Genomic DNA, 21,977 nt, shown 5'->3' with positions numbered 1-21,977 from the left:
CATCCGCTAAAATCCCAGTCTTCTCATTGGCCTTCGAGAGGTGGCCGTGTTCAATGACAGCGATGATTAAACAGATTCAACACATCAGTGCATTTGGGATTTGTCTGGTCTAATTTTCATTCTCATTATCTGTGAGTAAAATTGCACAATATTAAATTCTGAAATAGTTGTATGAAAGGCACTTCAATTTTGACTTGGACCAGAAGATCCATTGAACCAATCAGGCTACCACTAATGAAGCAAGAACCCACTGACTTATAAACGTTTATCTGGACAAAAATCAAATGCTTGTACAATCTTAATTTGTTATGCAATGTTGATTTGTAAATTTAATTTGGCTCTTGCCTACAGTGGGAAGGAAATGACACACCAGCAAATGACATATCTTCATATAAGTTTCCCCCAATTATGTATAACATTTCAAAGCTCTTCTACACAGAAATGCAATCATAACTGAGATCCAATAGTGTGCATTTTATACAAAGAAAGGTTCAGAACTGTGGTTAAATAATAAATAAAAACTCCAAGAATGACAAATCCTGAGGTGGCCCACTGTGCTAATTCCCACTTTAACCCTCTCTAGTATGCATGCCTAGACTTGCTAAGCTGATAATGCAATTATTAGCCTACATCTTGAATGGGTCCCCTCCTAAGCACACAGCATTGCGGTGCTGCTTACAGGTAATAAAGTTTAGGGCTAGGTTTTTATCAGAAATTGTTTCTTTTTTTATTGACATTTTGATAGGCGTTGCAACTTTATTCACACTGAAACATCATCAAACTCTACGCCTCCTCAACACAAACTCTTAAGCGGACATGGCAAGTTCCCTCTGTTGGGACACATGGTATACGACAAGCAATTCTGAACTGCCAAGTTGTAGAATTCATAAGAGTACCTGGAAAACTAGTATTAAAGGTTCCATTTGTGGAGATACAGAAATCAAGTGTAGACGTCTACCCTGGTGAGACCGCCAAGTCCAGTAAAGTCATGATAAAATGATGACACGGAAACATTTTTCTTTGATACTGTATAAATTAAAGGCAAATTCATCTCTCCTCCTCATCATCTACCTTGAAGGCTTGCTTTCACTTACTGGAAAGCTTTTAACAGGCACTAACTAGCAACTTTCATGAAATGAGCTTGAATAATAATAATAAAAAACAGAACATTTTCCCAATTTGGTGTTTATATTTTACAAATAACAATTTCCTACATAACTCAAAAAGCATAAAAAAAAGAAGTGAGGCATGAATATTAACCAGTATGCAATGCACAAATCTCTCAAAAGAATGTGATAATACTTTAATGCGATTTCTATTAATGTGCTATCTAACAAGAGGATGTTGGGGGGGAAAAAAAAACTAATTACAAAAGCAGCACAAACTCCAACATATGTACATATTTTATTTAAAATGTTCTCTGCTTGATAACGGAAGGGACTAGAACAGTGAAAGGAAATAATGGGAGGAATTCTTCCAGCAGCGTACGATCACGAGCCGTCCCGCAGAGGCGAAGGCCGGGGCTGATCTGGGCCTAGCCAGGCCGAACTGGGCCGAACAGGGCCGAACCGGGCCGGAGGATCTCGTATCGGGATCACGATCCCGCCAGCCGGGTCTCAGGAGCTCGCGGCTGGTTCCTGCGGGTCCGGCCCGGGGGCGGACCCCTCGTCGGGGTCGCCGGGCGGGGCTGACCCTTGACCCTGGGTCGGACCCTTCTTGTCCATTTGCTGCTGGCTCTGGATCCCCAGAATGAGATCCTTAATCTCCTCGCGTTTCTTCTTCATCCGTTGCTGCGGAAACCAGTCCGTTAAGTTCATGGGGAGATGGAAACTTGGGAGCGGGTTCTAAAACGCAAACACACAGCCAAATGTTTGAGTGGACAGGTTTGGGTAAAAAAGTATGACAGCAAACAGCCTGCTGAGCACCAAGCGGTTCGTAGCAGACATGAGAGCAATCAAAACAGAATTTAAAATGCAACCTCTCCTAATTTTGAAGTAACTAAGTAAAACTTTATTTACATAGCACCTTTCAAGAACAAGTTCACAAAATTCCCCACCAAGGCATAATAATATATGCATATTAATAAATAAGCGAAACCAATAAATGTAACATAAAAATCTAAACAAACTGGACAAAAAACTGACCCACATAATACAGACCAAGCAGGAACCAACTGAAAGCCAGGAGGAGTATGTTATACGTAAGAGAAAACTGTGGCAACAGAATATGGGAGTTACTTGACCTGTGTTACATGACAAGGGATCTGACGAATGACTGCCTGAGCGAGCTCACCTCAAAGAAGCTCTCCACGTACTGCAGGATGTAGACGCCGCAGTCGCTGAAGTTGTCCTGCTGGGGGACGCGGGGGCTGGAGCCCCTCATCACCTCCTTCCCGAAACTCCTCTGGGTCCCCTTCCTCACCTCCCACTCCACCTCCAGGTACCTGTGGTCACACACGCAGCCAGACTTAAACCACCAGGCTGAATTAAATAAAACATGGATCTGACAACAGCTGAACCGGACTGGGAAAAATGGAATACCTATGCCAGACTGTTATGAGCAAATGATTTTCCTGCATGTATAATTATCATAGATATAAGCTACATGTAATAAATTACATGGATAAGGGCAACTTCATTAGTAGCAGAAAAATGCACAGCATTGTACTCAAACCCGCGATATTATCACCAGCCAACAGGCCCTTGAAAACAAGCCCGAGCACGGCAGCTCCACGTTTCAACATGTGCTGGGAAATGTAATTAAAGTTCCCCATTACTGGAGTTTCGAGACCATATAAAATAAATAAAAATATACTTACTCTCGTAAAGTTTTCACCACCGTTGATCTAGTAGGGCCTCGTAATGAATCCATGATAAGAATACAAGGCCTGGAAACGTAAACAAGCCTCGTAAAAAGTGCAATCTCGGTACAAACAAATGTAATAAATATTTACCATCTCAGTAAATCATTTCTTCAACCACCATACACCACAACTACTAGCAGTTAAATCCATGGTCATCACATGTAGATTATAACAATGAAATTCTTATATAAGGAACCATAGAAAATTATTAAGCTGTTAAGACTTCTTAAAATTCTTCATTTTATGATGGAAAAAATGTAAGAAAAGACATCCATATAAGGGGCTACAAAAACGGGAACTAAAACAGCCCCATCTAGTGGCAGGCAGTGAACAGCACGTTTCTAGTACTGCACATAGAGATAGAGCAGAGAAGAAAGCGAAAGGTCAGCTCTGGGTACTCACTGTCTACAGATGGTGGGTCTGGAGGTCCACTCCGTGCTCTCTGAGGAGTTCAGCGGGTCGTCCGCCATGGCTCCGTCATCACTGCACTCATCCTGTAAGAGTCAGCCAGAGCAGCAAACGCACACGCGCACACACACACGCGCACAATAATAAAGCACACACACACACGCACAATAATAAAGCGCACACACACACACACGCACAATAAGCACATGCGTGCACACATGCGCCCACAAGCGCACAATAATAAGCGTATGCACACGCATACACGTACAATAAGCGCACGCACGTATGCTCACACACACCCACACGTACGTGCACACCGGCACGCACACATGCACACACGGACACACACACACAAGCACACATGCACACACACGCACAAACACACACACACACACACACGTCACAATCCACAAGGAACAAGTCCTGCCAACACTGCCTCCTGTCTTCAGTTAATTTCTTTAAATTACACACTGTACTAAACCCACCTCCCACCACAATGCCATTTTTAGCTCCTACCCTTTTATACCCATGTCCTTATTTAAGGTCAGGTGAGCCATTAAGCTGTGCAGAGATGTAGTGTGAAATAAATCCCTAATCCACGTGTGCTGCCTACACACTGAAAAATAATGGGTGCGGTGCACAGCCGCAGAAAGACAGGGTACCTGACTGGAACTTTGGTCATCCGAAAACGTGCACGCGTCCTCAGCGCTGTCCTTCGATCCGTAGCACACGCTGATCCGGTGCAGGCCATCTGAGAACAGACCATTTAAACGCGTTAGAGTCCGTCAATCCTTTCTGATTCTTCCCACATGAACAGATAAATGATTTGCTGTGCAGCTGATCCACATTGAAAGCTTGGTAAACAGCGACGCTGCAGAAAGGCCCACGGAATAAAGGGGGAGAAGAGCTGTTCTCGGTTTAACAACGGGGGTGAGGTCCCTTAGAGGTGCTGGTAGACACAGAGACCCAAAGGCACAGGCTGCCCCTGGAGATCTACTCAAACCCGAACAAAGCACACCTCGTTCAAAAGCTAGAGATCGCACTGAGCTGCTAATCAGTACCATCAGGTGTGCCAAATTAGGGCTCGACCGACAGGATGGTGGATCTCCAGGAACAGGGTTGGGCAGCCCTGTTTTAAATGTAAGATGCGGCAGGTGTCCGTGCCCCCACGCTGGGAGTGGCAGAGGGCAGATGGCTATCCCCGGAGACTCACCCGTGAACTGCGGCTGGGCGTCGCCGGGGCCGTCCTGCCCGTCGCCGGGCGCGGCCTTTCCCTCCGGGGCCCCGTCGGAGGACGAGGCTCCGCCCCTGGCCTGGTCGCTGTTGGAGTCGCTCTCGGAGGAGGCGTCCCCGCCGGGCGTGGTCTCGGCGCGGCCCTCCGCCTCCTCGCTGCCCGGGGGCTGCTGCTGTTGCTCCGCCCCCTGGGCCGCCGGCTCCTCCCCCGCGGGGCCAGCCGCCGGGGCCGTCCCCGGGGCCTGGTACAGCGGGTTGGGCTCGTACTGGGGCCCCTCCAGACCCGGGAAGCAGATCACAGCCAAGTACCAATGAGCCCTGCGTGGGGGGGGGGGGGGGGGGGGGGGGGGGCGCATCCATCATGTTAACGGTTATGCCAGCTGAAACTGGGCACCAGGGTTCACCAAAATCACAGGGGTCAAGCTCCAGTGCTGGAGGGCCACAGAGGCTGCTGGTTTAACTCCATTCCTGGAGGGCCACAGTGTCTGCTGGTTTTTGGGGGGGGTTCTTGACACAAGTGTTTCATTCAAGTCATTCTCAAGGCCTTAATTACCAGCTGATTGAAAGGAACACAAAAACCTGCAGACATCGCAGGCCCCTTGGGATTCAGTTTGACACCCCTGATCTAGATAAATCAATTTGATTAAATTACACACAAGTGTGGCAGCGTCACAACAGATTCGGTAACATCCCATTAGACATTCATCCAAAATGAATCACTCATGACATAAATGAATACGCGAGCCATTACATTTCCAGATTTCACAGTGTTCAAACCGTAAAGACAGCTGGCAGCGTGGAAAGGATTCACACCGGCGAGAAGCCGCCGTAAGGCGAAGTTCGACGCGGACTCACGACTCGTTGATGGGAACGAAGATGAAGTCCTTCTGGAAGAGGTCCACGTGGCGGGTCCAGGTCTTCACTCGGTTGTGCTTCCTCTTCTGTATCCTGGAAAAAACGCGAGGAAACGGGGAGGCTGAGCAACCCCCGCCGCTGGAACTGGAATTCCGAACAGTGTAAACAAAACTAACCGGGAACTAAAAATACACTCCTTAAAATATGAGCTTCATAAGTGAGCAAAGGCATCTGTATGATAGGTAATAGGAAACGCTCATATTATACTCTGGTTTAGAGCCCAGTACGTTGTAAAGAGGAATTACGGCACACGGTTACTAGCCAACGGCGCCCTCTAGCAGACTCACGGTAGATTGGCGGCGTCCGGCACGCTCCTCCTCTCTCTCTGGTTGAGCCTCTTGTAAAAGAAGGAACTGAACATGTGACTCCTGTGCGCGTCCTCTTTTTTTAACTTCTCCATGAACAAATACCTGAGGAAGAACATACGTATCAGTGGTTAGTTCATTTGAAATGCGCTCGTTGTATTTCCACGGCACAAAAGGGCACAGTAGTACACCTGGTGGTCACTAATTATTAAAAACCCCATTAGAGAGAATTAAGAGGGATAAAACAAATAAACAAAGCTCACTTTAAGTAAAAGTCTATGATGACATCGTTTAAAAATTCCCCGTTGTTGAGGCAGTGGAGGTCTTCATTGGTGACGGATATGCCTCCTTTGGCTGGTGGAGGAGGATAAACTATTAACCTGGAAGAGAGGGATCAAACGGTCAGTATGGTGAAACCCCATGAGGGCAGAGGGCATGCAGGAAGCTTCCGGAAAAGGAAAGAAAAAAAAAGAGCCTCGTTTTACTTCACAACTGGTCCGGTAAAGGTGGGGTGAAGCTCGGCCGCGTCGTCCTCGTCCTCGTCTTCCTCGTCGAAGAAGTCGCGGAGGCGGGTGGACATCCGTGTCTGCATGGCCGACTCCGAGGGCTGGGGCGGGGGAAGATTGAGTGTCACCACCATCGTCATCATCATCATCGTAAAAATGCTAAAAGTCGCTTTGGATAAGAGCGTATTCTAGATGCCTGTACTGTAATGTAATGAGTCACACTTCTACTACCACAACTACATCAAAGACTCTCTAGTCTACTGCGACCCCCTCAGAAGACCCACCTTTCCTTTGGATCGGTTGTACTGCACTAGCCTGACGTTGGCTTCTTCGAATGTCAGCTTGGCCGGAAAGTCGCTCAGGTTGTTCGCCTTGCTGATCTCCTGGAGGATGTCCTCCAGGATCACCTGCTCGTGCATGGACAGCCCGTTCTCGAAGATCAGGACGATGTACTTCTCGTCAGCGTCTGAGAAGCATGCGTGAAAGCCGACGTCAGTCAAAAACAAACAGAGTAAAATTTGGCTCACCGTCTACTTACTATTGCCGAGTCAGCGCGTGAACATATTCATTTGGACACAGGGATTGAAGCTACGGTACATGCCCAGCTGTCTCCAAATTTTAATTATCCTGCATATTGTCTCCTTATGATTTCCCATGACTTTAAGCCTCAAATGTAATGTTCATACACTGCATACATTGAGTCATGCACGCATCCTGATATAATAATCCCTTGAATTCTCCAAATACGAGCGTCAGAACAATATTACTTTGGATGACTCTGCATGCATTCAGAAAAGTAAATAACAAAATATATAACCATAAATAAGACGCCATTGCTTTCAGCCCAGGCGATACGACATTGGTTCAAATTTCCCTCGTTCCCTGAGGTACCGCCTCCGTCTGACGAAAAACGAACGATACCCACTTTCGCTGCTGCTGTCGTACCACAGCCCCCGGCCGTCCTGGGACATCTTGAGCTGGGAGCGGAGGCGCAGGCACTCGGCGGGCGTGGTCTGGAGGAAGATGGAGGGCAGCTTGCGCGTGCTGCACCACTCGCAGCTGGTCAGCTCCGAGGCCCTCAGCTTCAGCCTGTCCAGGGCGTCCGGCTTGGGGGCTGGGCAAGGGGTGGAGCGGGGCGGGGGACACACACACGAAACGCGCGTTTCATTTGTGCGTTCAATCGCAATTCTTCACTCGAAAACGCGTACAACGGGCGCGTTCTGGTCCAGCTCAGATATTGAAAAGTTTAACAATCTTGTATTATTTTTTGTACGCATTGGACTGTCTGCTTGTGCTCCCTGCTAAATATGGTCATTAATACCCATCAGATAATTAGCACTGGAAACATGAAATGCTAATTTAGCCTCAGCTTGCTGCATGGATGGGTCTTTGAGTAACGACCTTCTGCATCTATGCAATAAAAATATTTTTACATAACTGACCAAAATTATCTAAACTTTAGAAGATAGAATCACCTGCAATTCTGACAGAGCCACAGAACGATTTTTTACAAAGACGTCACCATCGGGAGCATTTAAACCAGAGAGTGTGTTTCTTACCTTCAGTTTCAATCTGAATGTATTCCACTGTAAACTGAAACGAGAGAGAAAAATAAATCAATAAATCAATGTACAATAGACAAATAAACCACTGACAGCCATCCCTCATGTCTTACCATGGGTTCATTTGAAACGTATCAGCAATTCATTTATATGCGTTCCTAAAGCATCCACATGAACATGCATGTCGGCAAAACAGTTCTTGAAAAACGAATCCTGGTCGTCATATCTGGAAGCAATACCCATGAATCCTGATGCCTCAGGAAATAATAAGGGTGAGCCACATATCCGCATATTCAGTGCGATTCCATCTTCCAAAAACATATTTTATCAGAGGTGATATATTGCAATATTTAAATACTGCATCCAAAGATGGGAAAATTTTGGACGCCGATTTGATTATAATCGGACTATGAAGAAGTGCTTGTACGGACTGCCAACGGAAGTATGAAAAAAATGATGACAAAAGCCTGGGACCTAAGTCTGAAAACCTCCCAAATTTGGTCAGGTTTCAGATGGAACGAGCCGTTTCTTAAATCAGCCGAATTCTACAAGTCTACAGTTTACCCCGTTAACACATCAGGGACTGCCCCAGCCCCAGCCTCTTTGATCAATGCTGGTGGTGGAACAGAAGAGGGGGCGGGGGGGGACTTACGATGACGGGCTTGGTGACCATCCTGCGTAGCGTCCCAACCCTCACGCTCCTGCACTCCAGGATGATGCTGTCCAGCTTGTACGACAAGCTCACTTTCCGCCGTTTCGTGAGGGTGGGGCTGTGGTTGGCGCCATCTGGTACCATGTTTCCAAACTGGTGGGGGGGGGCGAAACAAAGTTGATTTAAAAACCAATGATTAAAAATAAATTTTTTAAAAGAAGAAAAAAATGAAGTTGCTTCCATGATGTATCTTCCTACTACGTTCTCTTTACACTTGCTTTTGTTTTTCAATGTATAACTAACAACCTTTCGTGTTCTGTTCTGAACTTTGGAGCACACAAACTTTTTTAAACTAAAGTTTCCATATCACAAAATGACAAATGCTAGTACAAAACATTGGCATGGGATTAAAACAACATCAAATACAATTTTAAATGGCCAATGGGAGGGCATAAATGGCTGCTTAAAAAGTAAACGCAAACGTACTTGGTCTTTCATGCGGTGCTTCCGCGGAGCCGAAATCTTCGAGACGGCGTCCGTGATGTCCGTCATCTCCTCCAGCTCCGACGCGCCCTTCACCGCCGCCTCCACCCTGCCCCCGGAGGGCGCCGGCGAGGAGTGGGCGGAGTCGGCGGGCCGCGGCGAGATGCTGTCCATCCGGCTGGCGCTGCCCGTGCTGCCGTTGTCCGCGTCCTCCTCCTCCTCCTCGTCGTCGTCGCTGGACAGCACGACTGAAACGACACGCCGACAACGGCGTCTTAACAGAGACGGGGAGGATTCGATTCGGGGCGGCAGTGTAGTATAATGGGTAAGGAACTGGTCTGGTAACCGAAAGGTCGCAGGTTCGATTCCCGGGTAGGACACCGCCGTTGTACCCTTGAGCAAGGCACTATATATCCAGTATTCAGTATATACATCAAGCAGTATAAATGGATGCAATGTAAATGCTATGTAAATGTTGTGTAAGTTTCTATGGACAAGAGTGTCTGCTAAATGCCTGTTATGTAATGCAATATAATGCAACGAGAAGTGCGGACACTGCATGGTCTTTCCACCGGCTCAGTTTCCGTAAATAAAATGTCTTATGCGGCATGTCCCTTCACACAGGGACGGATTCCTGATCACAAGCATGTCATTAGCACGGGAATACTCCCCTCGCGTTCAACTTGGAGGACGTAAAATTCAATTCGTCTGCTCACGTTAACATCTGGGCCCTCGCCTTCGGAAACCACACAACCGCACGACATTCACACCCATCTATTTTACCGGCAGCGGTTCTGCATTCGCGGTTTTCCCGAGGCGGCGGCCTGAACGGGTGACCCACAGCGGACCGGTGTTTTTGGCTGCAGCGAGCGGTCGACCCTTTCAACAGACCGTCGAAGGACAGCCGTTAAAGCCCCAAAATCGCTCGTTCTCTTAGCGCTCAAACTCTTCTGGAGAAGAGGACGTTAGTGGACGGCTTCCAAAGGAACAAAATGTGCCTGGAAGCGGAAGAAACCTTTGGGTGATCACGTGGACTAGCCGGGTCTGCATTTCCCCACAATGAGGCCCCAGGGCATTGTGATTTATATCTATCTGATAGAACAGATAAGGCACGCGTTAATGTGACCAGTATTGTTGGGAGATGATCTATACTTGCACGGCATTACTCACTGTGGAAGTAGCCATCATCACAGTCTGCACAATATGTGTTCACCGCATAAGCAAGCTGATCTTTAATATTTAACTATTAATATTTTGCTGTGCAAGTGGTATTTCAACATGATATTTGGGAAATGTCATTGAAAACTAAATGCATCATCCCAACTGAGACCATCCGACTGCAACAGGAAGTTTTTTTTACATTAGAACAGCTGTGAAAATTCAACAGTTCTACTCCTCTATTCATCAGGAATAAACATTAAGGAGGGTCCAAGTACAAATCGCTGCGGCGGAAACGATGGCTTAACGGTCAAAGGCCGCCAGCAAAGGCCGTTAAAAATTCAGGTTTCGGAGAATGCCAACTGACAGGAAATCCACGTCACGTGCTCGGTGGTAACAAAACCTCTCTCTCTCTCTCTCTCTCTCTCTCTCTCTCTCTCTCTCTCTCTCTCTCTCTCTCCCTCTCGTTTGGGATTCACACTTACTCAGCACAGAGCCACACTCAGGCAAAGTGTAAGGAGAGACGAGGCCTAGTAAGGGGAACGCGTCAGTAAATATTTAGTACCCGCGACTACCCGCTAGCGCAAGCGCGCACCCGCCACCATGAATGCTTCGTGCTACACCGGGTTCTAAGTGACGCCCGTGCCTGTGCCGATCGAGAGGCGCGTAGGGGCTTACTGGGGTCCTCGGGCTCGTTCTGCTTGGCGGCCGGCTGCCTCCTGTTGCCCTTGGGGCCCTTGGCCCCGAAGGGGCCCGAGCCGGCGGCCCTGCTGTTGTGCGGCAGCGGGACGGCGGTCCGCGTGATGCGCACCGGCGGGTTCATGGCCGCGTCGGCCCGGGGCGACCGCGCCGGCGACGGACCGTAGAAGGTCTTGGGGAGCAGGCTGTGGGGCCCCGAGGAGGCGTGGGGCCGGACGGCGGGCCGGGCCAGCGGGGACGCCGCCTCCGCCGGGCCGGGGGGGTCCTGGACCAGGGGGTTCCCGCAGTTCTGGCACTTGACGTGGTTCTCGCTCTGCTTGCCGCACTTCCCGCACACGGTGAAGTAGTCCTCAGGGGCCAGGGCCTGCAGACCACAGACGTGGGGTTACGGTCATGCACATGCACACCAGCGTATTACAGCCATGACCACACACGTTTCTACAACTGAATCCCTGTCATCAACATCTAAATCAGGGGTGCACAACTCCGATCCTGGAGGGCCGATCTGTGTGCTGGTTTTTGTTCCAACCGATTACCATTTCTTACAGCTCTATGAACTATGCTGCTTCACTCCTGTACTTGAGCATAGTGAAATCTCTAGGATACACTCGCAGTCTGCCGCTGTAATTGGTGCCTATACACGTCAGATCAAGATATGATTGGGCCAATTCAATAAATTTTGCGAAATGTTGGCACAAAATCCTGAAATGGATTGGCCCTTGTTGCGCACCCCTGATCTAAATAAAGGACAATTTATTTCATAAAAATAAGTGTGAAGTTTGTGTTTCCACAGGTGCTCACACACAGGCAGGGGAAACTAAACGGGCGTACACAAAGTCAAGCAAACTGAAGTTGTATTTATCTAGCAGGTGTTCCTCCAGATAGACAGTACGCCATACAGGCCAGCTTCCGTTTCTAGAACGGCTCTCACTTTTTTAAAAAGGCAGGTTCCTGTTAGAGAGACTTAGTGGGGCTTTTACTTTTTTTTTTTGTTTTTTTTTTGTTTTGTTAATTCACAAGGCCTTCCAGCTGCATAACCATTTTTCCCCCAGAAGAAACAAAGAAAAAGTTTTTTTTACCCCAATTACTGCAGCTAGAAACCACTTACAGTGAAACATACCCAGGCGAACAGATGGCCATAGAAAGAGACAGCAATAATGTTGACTTCAAATATTAGGGTGCGAGACTGCCATTAACTGAGAGGGGCGATAAGACGTGGCGAAAGAGCCGTTCCCCACTGACATCCCTACCAGAGGCGCCGGTAAAATAGGCTTCTGTTCCGGAAAGATCCTCCCCACCACGTCAGGGCCTCACCTCCACTTTCTTGGCTTCCAGCGACGTGGTCCGTTTGCTCTGGATTCGCCGTTTGATGTTGCCTCCGAGAACCAGGTTGCTGGCGGCTTTAGGACATGCGCACGTATTTAGAAACAGAACAGACAATGCATTTACACTTGTACGCTTCCAAAGAAATAAGTGCGGAGGACATAACTGTCACAGTTTTGACAAATTTGAGCGCAAAAATATGGCTATCTGGGCAGCTAGCCCTACAAATTGACCTTGAAAACGAGCGTGCTAGCGAGCAGTGTTTCAAAGTCACCTTGCTGCATAAAGTGCGGGTGTTTGCACGGTCCACTTGAGATCTCCACGGCAACACTCCTGCTTTAAAACGTGTGCTCACCCCCTCCTTGTCTGTGGCGCTTTGGACTGCTCAGACTGAGCCAGGCCTAGTCACAGTCCTCCTCGGGCATGTTCAAATACACACGAGGAGGACTGTGACTAGGCCTGGCTCAGTCTGAGCATGTGCACAAAGAAACACCAGCAAACACACTGACAGACACAGACAAACAAACAGGTAGACAGACAGACACACCCACAGAGACACATACAGACACACACATAAACATATACAGACTCAAACACCCACAGACAGACAGACACACAAGTAGACAGACAAACACACACAGACACACACACATACAAATGCATACAGAAGCACATACACACTCAAGGGACAGGCCCAGTCCTGTTCCTCCTAGTCCCCACATATAAACCTCTATATTGTGCTGTACTTCCTGTGCCAGGTGCATATCCCTTTTTCTTTCGCACACTGCAGCCTTTCTAACCTAATAACACACTAACTTCATTCCCTGTGTCACCCCGTGTCTCAGGCTGTGGGGTGGAATGGACAACCCAACCGGAAAATCGAGTAAAGGTATCAAATACCCAGCGTGTGCCAAGCCTGACAAACTACCAAATAATTAAAGATTGGGTCCAGAAGGACAATTACTACTGGTTACCTATGAGGCCTGCTGTACAGGGCTCCATAAAGACAAAGGTATGCAGGGATAGGGCCTCTTACCTGGGATTTCTGGACAGGTGAGAATTATGCTGTCTAATTCTACTCTTTGGATCTGCTGGGTAGTGTAGTCCTTCCTGTGAGGAGAAAATGAAGTACGCGTCAGCCAATTCAAGCATAGTCAGGACAAACCGAAAAACATGAAATAAACTATTGAGATTCAAAAATTTGATACAATGACAACATAACTTTATTGACGTTTACAATAACATAGTGCACATACTAACACACGTAGTGGCAAGAATTCTAAATGTATGTTTCCAAGGGGTAAATGGGAGGAGACTCATGCAAACTTATATCAAATACCCAACTACAGTATAATATAACGCAAGCTTTGGCATGATGCACCATGCAAAAGCACTACAGTCACATGTATATGAAGACCAACCAGAAGCGGATGCATGTTCAACAGACCCAAAGAGCACAGGGGTGGAAACAGTCGAGCAGGAGCACAAGCACAATTTGGACACCATGGGCTTCAGGCAAGGTGAAGCTCGGTGCCAGCAGCCATCGACCCGAGCGTCTAGAAATGCCAAGCAGCACCGTAGGACTACAGCGACATGAAGCAGGCCTCAGCCAAGCCACCTAACGGAACATCCTACCTTTCCTTCAAGTCAAGGTTGCTTTAAGACGGAAAGAGGAAAAAAAATAAGGAGACCAAGTCCAGAATGAGACCACTAGCAGGACAAAACGTAAACTCTGAACAGGCTGGCCTGCATACTGTCTGGTGCATTAGCTCTTTTCAAGAGCATGGGGAACTGCTTGAAAATGATGGTTGAAGTGTACCAGTGCAGTAGTGGATTAACACAAACTCGTAAAGCATATCCAATTTAGCACTGCGCTAAACCAAAATCTAGAAAGGCTTTCACCATAGCCATCTATAAATGATTTTAAAATGCTTTCCGTGTTGAACCACCAAGTTCTTGAGGAAAACCGTCTTGAGGGAAAGAAAAAGATAATTTTTGGAAAATCCAAAATACTCAATTGCAAATGTTCAATTGCCAAAGGTTTTTTCAGTGATGACACAAAAACAAGACACAAACTTTTTTTTGTCTTGTGCAAGAGATCTGACACAGGTGTGCTTTGAGCAGCGGATTCTACAGGTAAATTCCCCCCTAAACTGCCGATCCTACCTCTGGGCGGCCTTTCTGATGACAGCGGGAGCGTTGGCGTGCTGGAAGAACCGGCCTTGAACAACCACCCCCTGTGAGGGCGCAGGGCTGAGGATGAAATAGTTGGTTCTGCTGGGGAGAACCGGCGACGTCACAGTCGGTGGGGTTTCACTATGGGAGGAGAAAAAAAAGATATATTTATTTGACCTATACCACAAATACCCCAAAAGTCAATAACTCACCCATACCCACCAAAAAAGGAACAGAAACTACTGAAGATGAACTCAAATGGAAGGAATTTTGTTCGGGGAGAAGAACCCGACCGCCCGAACATTGTGCCTCACTTCGCCTGCATTCAAGGACTGCGGCTTTGCGTTAAACAAATACGTACCTTATCGTCTTGCCAACTCCCAGCTTGTTCAGGCCTCCACCGCTTCCTTTATACATCCTTAATTGATTTGGCCTCCGCTCATACGTTTTTAGACTGTCACTTGTGCAAAATGGTTTCAGGGGAGGAGACTGGCGGAGAGATAGAGAGAGCAAAAAAATGATAATTTCTACAGGCAACAAACCACAAAGCATCAACATCCTGAAAAAAAAAAAATCATTGCTTTGCTTCAGAAGAAAAACACACCAGCAAGAGTTTTCTTAAAATATCTCAATATTATGACCTTATGTGACTTGCTGCACAGCTGGCTTTGGCCACTGAATGGAAATATATTTGCTAGACCCAATTACACAGCAGCGCCAACAGTCAGCAATCTAAAAAAAAACTATTGTGCTTAATAAGGGAGTACCGTCATTAGCGTGCTATGAATACCATGAGAAAGGGGACAGGAGAGACTGTTCAGTTCCTGTGCTGTACTAGAAACACGGAACAAAGTGGTCTTTCTGCACTACAGCAAGGCTTCAATCATATAAATAATGCTGAATTAATAACTTTTTCTAGATCATGTCCGATAGACATGCCGCCATTTCCCCTTCCCCTATTTTCTACACTCGGCAGCAGAATGTGGAAAAACGCTGTGGCTGTACTTGGTAAAAAGGTTCGCACGGCACATAAATTCATTTTACATTTTAGTAAGTAAGATCTGACTGCAGCGTCAAAATGTGTAAAGCTAAGCAAAAAATAAGCATGCAAGTAAATAGACTGACATATTTCTGTCAGTATTTGTAAGATGTCCAGACAAGATGTCTGTATATACATTTTTAATCGACGACTGAAAGGCAAATGCAAACCATTACCTAGCAATCAGAAGTGTTGTCAATATTTTAAGATTTCATTAATTCCCTCACAGAAGTAAATGATAAAATGTAGACATTGAAAAGAAAATTAAGAGAAGCGCAATTAGATTAATATATGTATCCATACAGACATGTGTAATCCTGCACAGATAAAGTTACTCAACCAAAGCTGTCAGAGAAACACATCAGCACTCTGACCACGGCCTGCAGCAGAATTAAGTGTTCAAAGTGATATATCCTTTCCTGCTTTCTTTTTCTTTTGACAAAATGTGTTGAAAGGAAATCTCTAGACTAAAACACACCGTTAATAAAACATATTGCAGCAAAGTGAAATTTATTCCAGGGTTTACCATCTGATATTCATAATATATTTTTCTTCATCGCCATTTCCAATTTTTCAGTTGCTATCCTGTCAGACTTCTTAGGGATTGGCTATAGTGTGTTATTTCCCTTCGTTACCCAGAACTACTTTTGCAACCCCCCTTCGTGAGAACGTTATCTAAAAGCAAAGTTGGAGATAGCGGCCACGCCCCCAAAGCCACGCTGTTGCATTCTGGACTATTGAGGCTACTAGCACAGTATTGCAAGTCCCTCGCTACAAAAGAGCCCCAGCGGTGGATTATCAACTCCAACAGTGCTTTCACTGAGGAGGAGCATCATTTATTTCCTGTGTTGTCCCTCCTCATCCACTCCCTAGCCTTGCTTCCTCAATCTATTCCCTCTCCCTTAAACACACACAACAATCCACACAAGGAGTACTCATAATAGATTGCAACTGGCATCGAAACATACTTGTGTGGTACTGACATCATTATCAGCAATGTGAGCAGGTGCATCCAATGAACATCTCCAGGACTCTCACTCAATTGTGCCTTTGAAGTGAATGACCTTTGGCTCGCTAGCCTCGCCACGTGCGCTCGCTTTAAAGGAATGCAGAAACTGCGTTGCCTACTGAAGGATAGAGACGAGGTGAAGCGCTTGTTCACGGTACCTTCTTCCCCTCTGGCGTAGGGTCCCTCTGCTCACCTCCCTCACTCATGGTCTCCACGGAAGAGCTGTAGGTCACATAGGGATAGCAGGAAGGGTCAGATAGCGCTACTCTGCGCCGCGTCCCCGCTAGTTCAGCACAATCGCTCAATATTCAAACTATCTATTCAAAGATACTGGCCTCATTTCTCTTTTGTTAATATAACATAGCCTATAACACAAAATGTGCTATGTATGAAATCTGTCGTACTGCTGGCTCCATTTCTGTTGAAATATAGCGCTGCAGCTAAATAATAATGTCAAACGGCATTTCCAGAGATAAAGCAGCTATGCGAAAATACTTACTTTACATCCAGAATCTAAATATTATAAGAGCACTGATTTTCAAATTTGATTTGATGTAAAAAAAAAAAAAAAAAAAAAAAAAAAAAAAATTAAACATTTTTAAAAAGCCAGAGAAATGAAGGCTGTGTGCATCTGTGTGTGTGCACGTGTATTTTAACAAGTCAGTAGTCCTGACCAACAAGACCTCTTCAGTTCACCTGAATTTCAGGGACACAAAAACACACTGATGCACTGCAGTCCTGGATGCTGAAATGAAGCTCGGAGAAGTGCTTACTCAGTCTTCTTCTCTTCACTGTCAAAGCTCCAGTTTTGCTTGAAACCTCCATCTTTCCTGGCCTCAGATCTATTTAGAGCTTAAATGTAAATAAAACTAAGATCAGTTCAAGCTGAGCTGCAACCAGCTAAAGTTAGTCCTTCAACTGAATTCACTCATCTGCTTTCAAAACAATGGAGTCCAATGCAGTTGCTGAGCTTAAATACTCCGGCGTTATAAAGGGAAACCCTTCATAGCTCTGGACTAAAATTATACAGACAAAGACTGAAATTACTACTGTGTCACATATTTAAAATTAAATACAAAGCGCATGAACACAATCCATTTTTCATTTAACTATAGGTAAACCTTTATGATCTGAATTAGCTCTAGTATTATGGCCAACAGGAAATTACATTCAAACTGCTTCTGAGGTGACAGCTAGTTTTTACTGGCTCCATCAGTCCTTATGTTTTCATAATATGATTTGAGGCTCAGCGTCATGTCCTACGCCCTCAGATAAGGCCTCCTGAAACTAATGCCATGCATCTGCGGGATTGCCTTGTTCTTGGGGAAAAATGGGAAAAGACAAACTCAAGTGAGCATACAAGACAAGGAAATGCATTTGTTTAGGCTAATACAAGGCAGTGGAATCGCTGCTGCCTTTTTACCATCTACGTTTCACTGATTATTACAAATGTTGCTAAACCAATCACAAAAATTGCCATATTATAAAATCTCATTTTAATTTCCCGGAAGACAGGGATGCAGTAAATCTTGCAGTCATGACCTTGCATAAAAAAGAAAGAATTGTTTTTTAAAAACTGTGGGACCTTGTTCATTAGGTTTGTAAATATACCAAGAGATTACTTAGGCCAAACTGTTTTTTGTGTGTTATAGAATGCCAGCTAATGTCCTTCACGTTCAATACAGTGCGTTCTAATAAACCCGCACATTCACAGTAATTTTTACTAGTCAAAAAAAGGCAAAAGGGACTTTGTACACAATATAACGACAGTACAAGCCTCCATTTCCAAGTCACAGCCTGATTTAGGCCTATGTACCTTTGGACTGGAAATAGTCTGCTGAAAAGGAGAAATGGACAAGTCATGCAATAGTCCAGGGCATGAAAATATGTTTTTCATTTCACCCACTAGCCAGGGTGGCTTGTGGATTCTAAAAAAATATCACCAACCATTTCCAACACTTTACCAGCCACATTGTCTTTTACAATACAACACAACCTGGTCGGTTGGTTCCTACCAAAGTGGTGCCTAGACTAGTAAATCTTACCAGCCACAATTAAAATCTTACCAGTATCAGCATGGTGGTGGGTGTTATTTTCACACCCTGCTAGCAAATCTTGGTTTAAGGTTGAACTCACATTTAAATGTGAAACTCTCTAATGCTTTGTTCCCATTGCCTAGCTGAAGATTTGAACGGAGGCCATTACCTGATGGCCAACCGAGGGCAATGGCAAATGGATAAGAATACTTGCCCTGGAACAGCAAGATGCATTGTATTTAGAGATGGGGTCCCAGTCAAGATGTTTAGTACACAGGCTTATTTAGCTGTTAATTTGAACACCTTGTTCCACGTTGAGATTTCTGATTCCTAGGCTTCGTGAATAAGTACTCCCATGGAAACCACTACATTTTTTTTTTTTTGAATGTCCTCAAATGAACCCAGGCCCTTCTAGCTTGTAGTTAAAAAAGATTATCAGACACTTCCGAAAATGTTGCCTAGATTAGGTACTAATCCTAACGGCAATTAATTGCTGTTTAATTAACGCGTTCTTATGTTTACCCTTCACATACTGTGCCTGCCTGAACTGTACCTGCATTATTCCGAGGTCTGTCTGTAGAAGATTTGCTACCTTTGATTCTTTGATTTCAATTCTCATACAGGGCTAGAATTTAACTTGAAATCTGCGTCAGAAAACCATTACGCCATAATAATGTTTGAACATTCAATTCACATTACTAAAGTATATAACTCCATGATTTAACTTTCTATAGCTACCCCAACAACCACGCTAGGACCCACAATCCGAGATGCCACATTCCACACTAACATGGTAGCAATTTAGGATAACACCCAACATGGCCTTCTTGGCTTAATAATAGTTTACTTCGCAATTTACACAAACCAATGGTAAAGCCGTATAAAGCAAGTCAAATCACATTTTTCGTACAACTAAAGTTGGTTAGCTCAGACATTATTCATCATTTAGCCCGTGCTAGCCAACAAATAACCTTCACTCCGTTTAGGTAACAAAACTGATAACTAGCTAGCTAGTAAGCTCTCAGTTTTTATTAGAACGATCGTGACTTAATTTCCGACCTTAATTGGCTAACGTTAGCTAATGTGAACCGAAACAATGTTACCGTTAGCTAGTACACCTATTTAACTAACATTACAGTTTCATCTAACATTGGCTACCTAAAAGTTTAAAGCAACGATATTACCAAGGCATTATACTTGGCTGCATTGAAATAAGGCCGTTCTATAGACATACAAGACAAAACTTGTGGAGACGATTGGTAATTCTGATATAGCTATTTATTCCAAATTAATGTACACCTCGGTCGCTGGCTACCTAACATCACAACTAGCACTAGCTAGTAAGCTACCTCGCTATGATGCTAGCGCTAGCAAGGGACATTGCTCTGCTAGCAAACTCGCAGAACACCACAAACCACACGTCAGATTCCATGCAAGATTAGTTAACTAGACATCTATGTCGTTATCAAGGCCAACCGTTATTTGGTAAACAAGTCATACAATAATAAAAGAGATCAGTCTGATTTTGTGATCGAATGGTGCCCTCACTGTAGGATTATTTTCATTATAAAGTCATGGTCACACTTTGTGGCAGAACGTCAACAATTTGGTTAGCCATCTTGCTGGCTAACGGATATGTTTCAGTACTAGCCCTGGCTAAGTTAGCCAGATAGCTAATGTTGCCAGTATAACTGATCTGCCAACTAATACAAATGTTTGATTCTCTGTGAGTTTGCAAGTTACCGGTTTTCGTGTTCTAAGCTAGCTAGAACTTCTCAGGCTAATTTACTAATACACTGACTAAGTCACACGTTTCTAGCAAATGGTATAGTGTTGGTAACGACAGCTAAAACTCTTCGGGGCTGCCTGGCTACATGGCAACTATGTGGCTACGCTTCATAGCTAGTTAAAGCTTAGTTAACATTTTGCATGACAAATGTTTCAACAGATAGCTAACAAGGCCAGAACATTTCCCGTGCAAGTGTCCATGCAAGTTAGCTTCTAATCGACAACTAATAATTCTGGAACAAATTGCAAGCTAGCTGTCTTACTATCCGACTCCCTTGCTAGGTCAGCAAAACCATGCAATTGCGCTAACTGAGCTAACGTTAGTCACCTGGTGAGCTGAGCATTAGATATGAGGGATAGTTAAAGGTGTCCGTTTTCATTGTTATCCATAATCCAAACATCTGTCGATGCCCCACGGGCTGTATATAAAGGGCATACCTTCAAGAAAAGAACTCCTCTTCTGTGCCATGTTTATTCCATATTGTTAGCAACCTACTAACCGACGGTCGCTTCTCTGAAAATGAACAGCAATGTCTCGATCGCCTTGCTGTTTCGTGAGCGCGACTTTAGCCACTCTGCAACACAAGCAGCAGATTCGCGTCCTTTACCCTGAACCGGCAACACAGCAACTTCACTATCCTTTGTTTTGCTCCACGTCTGAGCTGCTTTCCGATGCACCGCTGTAGTCAATGTTAGTTACCTAGCTCAGTGATTTTGCGATAGCAGTAAGGATAACATAAATGTGGATCTAGCTGGCTAGTTTACTATGCTGCCCTTTTTGCCGTCGCTTATCATCAGGCATTTGCTTGCCCGGTCCTTTTGTGGCCGATTACCGTAGTCATGCCATCCGCAGAACAGGAAGGCAGTTCGTTTTACAAAAAAAAAGAAAAGAAAAACCCCGTTAACAACCCGTCAGAATTCAGACTAGAGTCGGATCAAATCGATAACACCATAAAAGTATTTTTTTTTAAAGTGTCTTTTGAGACCGGTGGTTTCTATACCCGTGTCAACTGTACATTTGTACCGCTGGGTAAATCGCTAAACAAACCTCGCTATCGTCCAGTGTCAGTACCATCTCAAATCAAGCTCCCGGATGCTGCAAGTTAGGCCGCATCGTGAGCAAGTTAGCTGCTATTTATTGGGACCACCGTATACATGTTTCAATGCAGAATAGCCAAACAACTGCCCCTAAAACGTAGAATTTTTTATTTACATTTTCAAGTCTTACTGCAATAAACATATAGTGGTGCTAACTTGCTAGTTGGTTAAATTATGCAGCTTATAGCTAGACTAGCAGCATACTACGCCAGCCCCTGACCTCAGTTTATGACAGTAACATTTTCCCCCAGTTGCTGGTGAACTTTGTTATCAGCGCCAGAGCAAGCGAAGCCGAAAGAGTTCCCATCGGGTTGTGGACTCGGGCTACCCCCCAAAAAGACGTGATCAGCCAACTAACTACCGACTGCTAACCAAGGTTAGCTTTCAAAGTGCATTCAATAAGTGCAACTGGGAAGTCAAACAGCAGATGGCAACATTTCCTCCCACGATGACAGTGAATGCCAGTTGTTTAGAGTCACTAGAATTTATTTTCTCCAGCATGTTTCTTCTGAGACTTTTGCCTGTGTATTCGAGTATCCTGAAATTTCTACTTTGATCGGATCACTTTTATCAGATGGTTCTATTTGCCGAAGATGTTAAATGTCCAATAGGGAGAATTATTGATTGTGGGACTGGAGCAATTGTGACGATGAAATCGACAGGGAAAAAAAGGAAAACGCAAAATAACCCAAGTTTAAGGCTTTATCGTGTGGACATGTGCAATT

General features: G+C 45.2%; 1 protein-coding gene across 10 annotated transcripts; it reads right to left on the bottom strand.

Annotated features, from left to right (window-relative positions):
- Positions 1 to 302: 302 nt before the first annotated feature.
- senp6a (SUMO specific peptidase 6a) lies at positions 303 to 21,663 on the bottom strand. Of its 10 annotated transcripts, XM_035422426.1 has the most exons (25): positions 20,593 to 21,662; positions 17,499 to 17,649; positions 17,104 to 17,182; positions 16,489 to 16,552; positions 14,644 to 14,771; positions 14,274 to 14,423; positions 13,743 to 13,763; positions 13,144 to 13,217; positions 12,099 to 12,184; positions 10,764 to 11,148; positions 8,931 to 9,175; positions 8,445 to 8,597; positions 7,790 to 7,823; positions 7,156 to 7,344; positions 6,515 to 6,696; positions 6,210 to 6,331; positions 5,988 to 6,104; positions 5,707 to 5,829; positions 5,360 to 5,452; positions 4,485 to 4,822; positions 3,934 to 4,022; positions 3,266 to 3,357; positions 2,819 to 2,887; positions 2,293 to 2,443; positions 303 to 1,844 (listed from the first exon to the last, which is right to left on the bottom strand). In XM_035422426.1, the coding sequence occupies exons 4-25, from the start codon at positions 16,534 to 16,536 to the stop codon at positions 1,617 to 1,619; spliced, it is 3,117 nt and encodes a 1,038-aa protein (XP_035278317.1). In that variant the 5' UTR covers positions 16,537 to 16,552; positions 17,104 to 17,182; positions 17,499 to 17,649; positions 20,593 to 21,662; the 3' UTR covers positions 303 to 1,616. The 10 variants fall into 10 exon arrangements, with proteins under 10 accessions (XP_035278317.1, XP_035278316.1, XP_035278318.1 ...); XM_035422425.1 differs by lacking the exon at positions 17,499 to 17,649 and having other exon boundaries at positions 20,593 to 21,663; XM_035422427.1 differs by lacking the exon at positions 17,499 to 17,649 and having other exon boundaries at positions 21,203 to 21,662.
- Positions 21,664 to 21,977: the final 314 nt, after the last annotated feature.

This window comes from Anguilla anguilla, chromosome 6 (assembly GCF_013347855.1).
Source record: "Anguilla anguilla isolate fAngAng1 chromosome 6, fAngAng1.pri, whole genome shotgun sequence".
Classification (NCBI taxonomy): Eukaryota; Metazoa; Chordata; class Actinopteri; order Anguilliformes; family Anguillidae; genus Anguilla; species Anguilla anguilla.
This window is presented reverse-complemented; position numbering and strand designations above follow the sequence as displayed.

What these genes read in the sequence shown, in the direction of transcription:
- senp6a (XM_035422422.1), bottom strand. Translation starts at nt 20,534, where the DNA reads ATGAAAACGGACACCTTTAACTATCCCTCATATCTAATGCTCAGCTCA. An exon ending in GTGGTGAAAACTTTACGAGA is followed by an intron (nt 2,444 to 2,818) that starts GTAAGTATATTT and finishes GTGTGACCACAG; the next exon opens with GTACCTGGAGGTGGAGTGGG. An exon ending in ACGTGGAGAGCTTCTTTGAG is followed by an intron (nt 1,845 to 2,292) that starts GTGAGCTCGCTC and finishes TTTGCGTTTTAG; the next exon opens with AACCCGCTCCCAAGTTTCCA.